Genomic DNA, 8476 nt, shown 5'->3' with positions numbered 1-8476 from the left:
TTTGTATGAGAAATAAAATTTTTCCCGATCTACGTACTAGGCTTATGCGTCAAAATTGTATTTGTTTTTTTTTTTGCATGGGCAATCTGTCTTTTTCTTTTTCCTTTCAATCATAACTGTTTGTTAAAGAAGTACAAGAAAAAACCAACCAATCAAATCAAATCAATTCTGAGGAAAACAAACGCATACATGCATAATACATAAACACATGCATGCACAAGCATATACATTTTTTTTTTTGTTTGCGAAAAGAAAAATGAAAACACAACGAAATCGTAAACGAAAAATTTCATTCTGCTTTTCGTTTTGCAGTTTGCTTTTCGGCCAGCGATATTAAAAAGTCTCCACGTTTTCTAAACTTTTTGAGCCTAGTACTCAAGTGAAGCGAAACGAACTATTTTCTAATGCCGACTTTTCATGATTCGATTTTTTCCGCACAATAATCCGAACGAAAAATGTCGACTACGAGTCTTCAATGGGGATTGTCAATTTACACCGTTGATTGGAAGGAGTTGATTTACGCCGGAAAGCTTCACCACACGGCAAAAATCGACTCGTGAAAAGTAGGCATAAGTTTCCATAGTCGACCTCGACAGCGAAATGCCATCGTAAAAAAATATAAAAATGTAAAGTCTCCAAGTCGACAGCGAATACGAATTTGTTTAAAAAAAAAATTGTCGAGTATTCTGTCAAACTCAAAATAAAAAAATCCAAATTAGATTAAAATTCAGAAAAAAAAAACATCCGAAAATAGGTTACAAATGAGTGAAAACTCTCCAAATAATCTGGAACTTTTCTCTACAGCTGCTGCGTCCTGAAAAACGAAAAGCATATCGAAATTTTTCGTTCGTTGTGCAATTTTTGTATGGAAAAATTAGTTTTGCTTCAGCTGCGTATTAGCTTAAGCCTAGTACGCTGTTGATGCGAAACGAAAAATTTTCAAGTTTCCAAAGTCGACAACGAAAATGCTAACGAAAAAAATATCATCGAGTATTCAAAATCAACAGAAAATAATTTTTAAAGCAAGAAATAAAAGAATTAAAAGTGAAAAAACCGTCAACACTGCTCTTGGAGTTAAGAAAAATGCACAGGACAGTCAAAAGTAAGTGACAAATAAGGGAAAACTTTCCAATTTTTCGCTAGAGCTGCGTACTGAAAAACGAAAAGCAAAACGAAATTTACGGTTCAGGATTTCGTTAACGAAATTTTTTATGGAAAATTTCTTTTCGCTTCGCTGTTGATGCGAAGAGAATCCCATACAAAAATGACAAAACGGAATAGCTTAAACAGCGAAATTGAAGAGTCTAATAAATTTTTCATGAGAATTAAGTAAATCATAGATAGAATACACGATGCAACTTAAGCAAATTAAAGGGATTTTTTAAGACTTGTATGTGAAATTTCTGACATCTAGGATAAAACAATATTCTAGTATTCTTCGCAAGTTTAATAATCAAAAATGAACTAGCTGATGTTTGGACTTTGGAGAGAAAAATTTCAGCTTAAATTTATTGCAGTCAACACTTTTTCAAAAATTGGGTTTTCGAACAACATTGTTGAAATTTCTTTTAAAAATCCAACAGTGAAAATTTTGAAATTTGAAAAAAACGTTAATTTTTCTCCCAATTTCTTAAAATTGATTTTCAAACGAAAAAAATTTAATTTTAAATCGAAAAATTTATTTTTGAAATTTTGGTTTTAATTTAGTATGAAGCTCGATGAGGTAAACTCATACATGAGGCGAGGCCTAGAGGTCTTCTGCTACCTTACTAGATCTTACACTATTAGAAATTGTAGGTACATATACTCGTACATATTTTTCCATTTAATTTTATTTTCAAAATAAGTTCTTTTTGTTACTTAAGAATATTACTAAAAACAGTTTTTGAAAAAAAGGTATGTACCTATGTATTCATAAAATCCCGAAAAAAGCTCATTTAATCCAGTAAGCATAGACGAAAAATTGTCAAAGAATGGAAAAAATTTGTAACAGGCTAAGTTAAGGTATATAGCTTGGTGCAAGGGTGGTTTACAATCTGTGAAAAGTCCTGAAATTTCCTCTGTCTGCTAGATTGTAAGGGGTCAAAGGTCAAAACATTTTTATTTTTAAAACGGTAGGTTTTAGACAAAAATTATGTTCTACAATGATTTATGTTCTACAATGATTCATCTTCCAACTCAATTAACCAAGGAAACAAAGAACTTTAACATCAGTATCAAATTATAAGTGTTGTAACTTAAAATAAAAGAATTCTAACACAACCATTTTTTTAACTTCTCCTGTTGCAATTTTAAAGTTTATTTGCAAAGGTTATACCTACAGTAGAGATTGAGCTAGATATATGTAACTACAAAAACAAAAAAGTTGAACTTTTCCTAACTGCACCCTTTTTCGATACAATTTATTTTTATTATTATTTTTTTTGCCAAAAAGTGTGTTAAACTTGTTTTACAAAAAGGTATCTGCTTAAGTTACCTACTACACGAATAAGAATAAGTAAACTACTTAACCACTTTGATCAAGTCTCACACCTCTCCAGCAGTCAACATCATCCATATACCAAACCAACAACGCCACCAATCTTTTAAGCATTCACCTAACCAGTCAAGCCTGCAAAACTACACGAAACCGATACCTAGTGACCTTCAGCTTCAGCATGTATAGAAGCAGATAGCAGATACTTGTACTACTAGTAAAAATACCAACTTGGTAAGAAATAAAATATCTATACTTGACTTGAACCGAACGAAGTTTAAACTGAAATGGAAATGGCGTGGGCTCAATTCAGTCAACAGTAACCGTTATCGACTTATTGTCGTTTGGCATTTTACTTGCATTTGTAGGTAATATGGGTTGGGTATGGCCAGCAGGAGCTTGCTTTTGGATACAACAAGACACAGCAAACTGGTTTACTGGTTCGCTGCTTTATAGATTCAACAATCCTCACAAAAGATAAAAAAAGCTGTTATTGTTTGCAATCAATGGTACTTTTATTTTGCAAATTTTAATTTGTTTATTATTTTGATTGATGCAAATATAAGAAATAGGTGTTATATGATTTGAGAAGGTATTCTAATTTGATAATTAAACTTTTGCACCGCTCATCAACATGGCAGCGTGGCCGAGCGGTCTAAGGCGCTGGTTTTAGGCACCAGTCCGAAAGGGCGTGGGTTCGAATCCCACCGCTGTCAATAGCTTTTTTTTCTGTGCTTGTAAATTTATTTTAAAAGGGATTTTTGTTTTGTATTCAAGGTTAAAGAGTAATAAATTGAGATGCAAGTAAAAGGTTTTCATTTAGATGTGTGTGTTTATGTATTGCATGAAAATTAATTAATGTAAGGTCATCGCTCCCATAAACGCCTCTTTTTCGTGCAAGCTTAATTTGTTGAGATTATGTATATATATTTTCATGGTTATACTTTTTAGTGTGATGACGGGGTTAAAAATTCAATCAGCCAGTAATGTGATTTTATCTTTATGAGGAGCGAATTCATCTGTAAAATATGAGTTATGCAATGTGTCACAAGTCACGACTCATGAGAAATCAGAAAAAAAAGACGAAAGATTTCGGTAAGGTAGGTAAAAGTTTAACTTATGAGTAAGCAAGATTATGAAAAAAAAGCAAAACTCAAATTAGTGAATATTTAACGTGCTTTGACCTCAAGAATTCAGGAAGCACTTTTAGGTATAACATATTTCCTTGCAAAGTCGAAATTTATTGTTGCATATGCATATGGATTAATAAACAGTCAATTTCATCTGCATTGATTTCCAAAAAAAAAATATATGCAATTGAAATTGAAACAACGAGACGGAAAAATAATAAAATATTATAATTTAGATGTAGGTAAAACAGAAAGCAAACAAGATATTTCAAATTTGAATGAGCTCATTTTCGACTCATTTCGATGCAATGAACTACGAATTGAAGTAACCGAAATGGAGTTACTTATTCACAAAAAAGTATTGGATGCGTTGGCCCTTGTGATTATTTCATATCCTAGTAGTTTAGTGCATTTATAATTTGACTCAGCAGTTTGTATTTGTACCACCCCCAATTTTTGTATTGTTTATTCTATAGAGAAAATCGCGTCTTTTATGTTAAAAACATTTTTTTGATATTCTGTATATTAAAAAAGTTACAAGCCAAAAAAAAAAAAATAAAACAAAAAAAGAAAAAAAAAATAGTTTTGAGCACTATTTATCAAAATTTTGAAAAAAAAAGTCCGAGAAAAGACTGTTTACTTTAAAATTCTCTACAACTCAGCTGTACAATTTTATTTTTTACTTTTTTTGGCCATTTTGAATAAAAAAAAGTTGTTAGCTTTTTCGTATTTCTTATAGGTACTAATATGTTTCAGTGTACTAAATTTCACGACTTTCCACCAAGAAATGGCCGTACAAATGATTTTTGCGGCCAAAAAGCACCAAAGGCACCACTGTGCGTCAAAGAGAATAATAAATAGCCAAAGCGTTCTTGACCGAAAGATTTTTAAATCTTCAGCGACTCCATGACTTTCACTTATTGTGTCAACTTCATTTTTACTCCTTATTTGGTAAACATAATAATTTATCAAAGAGTTTATAAAAAAGATTTTTCTTTCTACCGTAAAAATATGATTTTTACCATGTTTTTGACAATTTTTGAAACGCATGTGCGACCGGAAGTCCATTACCAATTTGAACCAATTTTTTTTAACTTAATATTTAGCTCACAGAAGAATTTTCTAAAGCAATTATATTCAAAAAATTGGATGTTAAGATGGTAAAATTTTTTATGTAAAAATACTTTTTTTTTAATGTTTTTTCAAACTTCAGAGCCAAGGTGCGACCGGAAGATATGAACTGATTTTGATTATTTTATAAACCGTTCTTAGTCTTCACCATTCGCAACTTTTCGGGGCTATTACGATTTGAAATTCGAAAAAAATGTTTTTCCGCCCACTCTATTAACTATGCTTTTTAACTGTGCATTGTACAAACCTACCAACCGCCGAATACTTTCGATAAAGAGACTTTCTGTGCGTTCACTTGAACAGCGCAGATCCTTCAGCCGCGTTCATCATATTTGACGTCAGAGACCCGAACTTCAGATCATCGTTTGAGCCGTTCGGCTTTGGAACTCTCTCCCACGACATTTTATGAACATTGGTGTCCATTGGAAAACTATTACTATTAGTTTGAAAATTTTCACTGTTGTACTTGTTTAATTTTTAGTTCAATGTAGACTAAATTATTCAATTTGTCAGTTTTGCAATTACGCCCGCTATTTCCAACGGCAGCGTGGCCGAGCGGTCTAAGGCGCTGGTTTTAGGCACCAGTCCGAAAGGGCGTGGGTTCGAATCCCACCGCTGTCAGTTACTTTTTTTTATACCGATTTCAAAATATTTTTTGGATCTGTGGTTTCATATAGATAGACTTCTCCACTTCTTCAGAATACAGGATGTACGTGACAACATGATTTTGTAGTAAATAAATCGTATCCGATAATCTTTTTTGTGGGAATTCGGAAACAACCTGTATACCTGTTTAAAATTCACCACTTTAATAGTCTTACAAAATTCCTTATTATCTTAAAAGTTCTGATTGGGTATTACCGGTGTCACAACATCCAACATTTGCCTTGAGCTTCAAATTTTATAAAAAAAAAAAGGCTTGCTCTTTTGTATTGTTGTATTAAATATTGTTTATTAAATCTTTCTTTTGTTTTAATAAATTAAGGGTCACTGTGGTGTATGCGTACTTTTTTTTGTTTTATTTTTCATTAGAAGATATCAATTCTTCTTGAAAGGAAATTTTCTTAAAACCATTAGTAAACGGGACTTATTCAATGACCAAGAGTTATAGTTGCTCAAATCAATGTGTAAACCGTTAGATATGCACTTTTATAAAAACAAAAAAAAAAAATAGGTAATTTTATTTTTTTTTTAATTTTATTTTATTTATATAGGAAACATAATAATTTTCATTCGTGAAAAAGAACGATTACAAATATTTTATTTATCAGTTTGAGGCTACAGATTCGGTAAAAAGAAATGTATGTGTCTAACAAAAAACCGAAAAAATCGCTTTATATTGTGTACTTTACAAACTAAATTCTTTTTAACCGAAACCAAAGCCTCTCTAAGTCAATAATCAATTAAAATTGAAATATTTATATTTATAAAATTTTATTTATAATTAAAATTTCTATTAAATATTATTGTATTGGTAAAAAAAAAACAAATATTTTAAGGTCGTAAAAAACTATGCTTTTTTTTTTTAGTTATTAAATCTTATATTTTACATCATGTAATTAAAATGATCTAAAAGCCACACTATAATTCTTTGTGGTCAAGTTTGTTCTAAGCTTTTCTTAATTTTTTGTATTGCTTTTCTAATTACTTTTTTGTTTGCTTTGTTTTTGATTTATTTTTCAACAATTGCACTTATTATTATTATAGTATACCTACACAAGATTAGCGTTTTAAACATTAAATTCTGCTATGAAAATTTTGAAAAAAGAAAATATTTAACGCTTAAAGGTACAAAATTATGATTTGTAAAATTATTTCATAGTGAAAATTTCATGTTTTTTTTTTTTTTGTTCAATTTACCATGCTTTAATTTAATTTTAATAACAAGTATCGCAATGATCGAAAATGATTGAAAACGATTTTATACGAAACTTCGAGGTGTGCTTCCGACAGGTTAAAACCAAAAAAAAAAATCATTTCACAAAAATTTGGTGTCCATTTCCCCTACATTAACCAAATTTCTTTAAAATTCATATAGAGCCAGCTCTTTTATTCCACAAGTTAACTAACATAAAAGTGCTTTGAATTGCAAGAGCAAGTAAGTGCAACCCAGTCGTGCATTTTATTTTTATAGGTTAGATACCTATTATTTTTCTTGCCCGTACTAATTTTTAACTTTGAGCCAATTTTCTTCGAGAAATGCGTGATCTTGTAAATCACTTTTGCAAACTTGGCATAAACGTTTCATTTAAATCGAAAAATAAAAACAAAGGATTTACGCTCTTGGCATTTTTTTTAATGGAGTGGTATCGAGATATTTGATAAAATAATATTAGGGAGAACAAAGGGACTAGAACAAAACTTCATGATGGGCAGATTTATCTTCGAGGAATATCGGTGCCGAATGAAGCGAAAAATACAATACAATCTTAACAGATACTTCGATTTGGTTTAAAAGATTAAAATATAGTTGCTAATATAGCTGAAGTATAAAGATTACATCTTACCTATCCAATGAGTTTTCAAATGAAGGAAGACCTCACCGAAGTTGCAACCCTTAAGTGGATCACGATTTAACCTTGGAGTTTAAATTATATGAAATCAAAATCTGAACCGACGAAAATTACACAATGCTGAGTAAATTTTCATAGCAAAAACTGTTAGTTAAAGAGACCATTTATATGTCTTTTATATTAATTCGTCCATCAAGTAATTCTACAAAGAAATTTTTGACTATAATTGAAATCACTGCTACGAACTGCCAGAGAAAATAACAATGTGAAAAGAAACATGGTGGAGGAAAGTGTAAATAAAGCAGGAGTGCAAGTTGCAGTAATCAATGTTACCGCATTTAATGGTTTAATTTTATTATTTTATTAAACCCCAATTTTCCGAAATATTGGATGAAAGCGAAGATATCTTACCGTTTATATCTCTAGCTAATGGTGGACTCATATTCCAAAATTTTATTTATAAAATAATAGCGGAATTATATATTTTCTTGTTTATGCCCGACACTGGTGGATACTCCAAACTAAATACACTGGGTGTTGGTTTTCTTTTTAAAGTTTTTGAGATCAACTAATTTAAAAAAAAAAAAATAATAAGATTTTAAAATTCTTGTAAATTACCTTGTTAATTATTCTCTATGATTAAATCATTATTTTAGAATATTTTAGCTCTATTTTTTGGAATTAAAATGCAACTGTTTTTAAAATATTATACAATAATTGTTGATGTTCTTGTTAGTGTTTCTTTGATATGTGTCCTTGTTTTTTTAGTTGACGCAGTGCACATTTAGCAGCAGTACACTTTGCTATTCGATAATTTCGACCAATACCACGGAAAGTGCCTTTACAAAATACTTCTACCGTTACTCTGACACGTCGTCCATCTGCGAGTTTTTCTGGTTTTCTATTTAACATGAGAACGAGTAGAAATTAATTTTACTAATTCTTTTTTTTTTTTATAAATTACTAAGAACTTACCCAAATTTAGCTGTTTCAGGTTCTAATTCGAGTAGCTCTCTAATTGGAGATTTTGGCACTGAGTTACTAAACTGTTCAATTTCTGGCTTCATCATGTTACTGTAAATTTTCCACACTACATCCAAGGACATGTTTGAATCTAGAAAAATGGCACCAGCAATTGATTCGAAAACATCTCCCAAGGCCTTAGGCACTTCTACATCTTCAGCATCATCACATTCTTCTTCAGATAACAAATAATACTAAAAAAC

At 30.6% G+C, this 8476-nt stretch overlaps 1 protein-coding gene and 2 non-coding genes across 3 annotated transcripts in view; 2 read left to right on the top strand and 1 right to left on the bottom strand.

The window, feature by feature from the left end:
- Nucleotides 1–3112: 3112 nt before the first annotated feature.
- Nucleotides 3113–3192, top strand: Trnal-uag (transfer RNA leucine (anticodon UAG)). The gene has a single exon. It is a non-coding gene; the product is annotated as a tRNA-Leu (tRNA).
- A 2086-nt stretch (nt 3193–5278) lies between these two features.
- On the top strand, nt 5279–5358 carry Trnal-uag (transfer RNA leucine (anticodon UAG)). Its single transcript has one exon. It is a non-coding gene; the product is annotated as a tRNA-Leu (tRNA).
- Nucleotides 5359–7854: 2496 nt separating this feature from the next.
- Nucleotides 7855–8476, bottom strand: part of LOC129914052 (endoribonuclease Dcr-1) — a 29396-nt gene continuing 28774 nt past the window's right edge. The window contains exons 12-13 of the mRNA XM_055993093.1: nt 8226–8467; nt 7855–8151 (exon numbers count right to left, since the gene is read on the bottom strand). Of these exons, the coding sequence (XP_055849068.1) occupies nt 7983–8151; nt 8226–8467 (411 nt within the window). The 3' untranslated portion in view covers nt 7855–7982. The remainder of the gene's footprint in view (nt 8152–8225; nt 8468–8476) is intronic.

The sequence above is a fragment of the Episyrphus balteatus genome, chromosome 3 (genome assembly GCF_945859705.1).
Source record: "Episyrphus balteatus chromosome 3, idEpiBalt1.1, whole genome shotgun sequence".
Taxonomy (NCBI): Eukaryota; Metazoa; Arthropoda; class Insecta; order Diptera; family Syrphidae; genus Episyrphus; species Episyrphus balteatus.
This window is presented reverse-complemented; position numbering and strand designations above follow the sequence as displayed.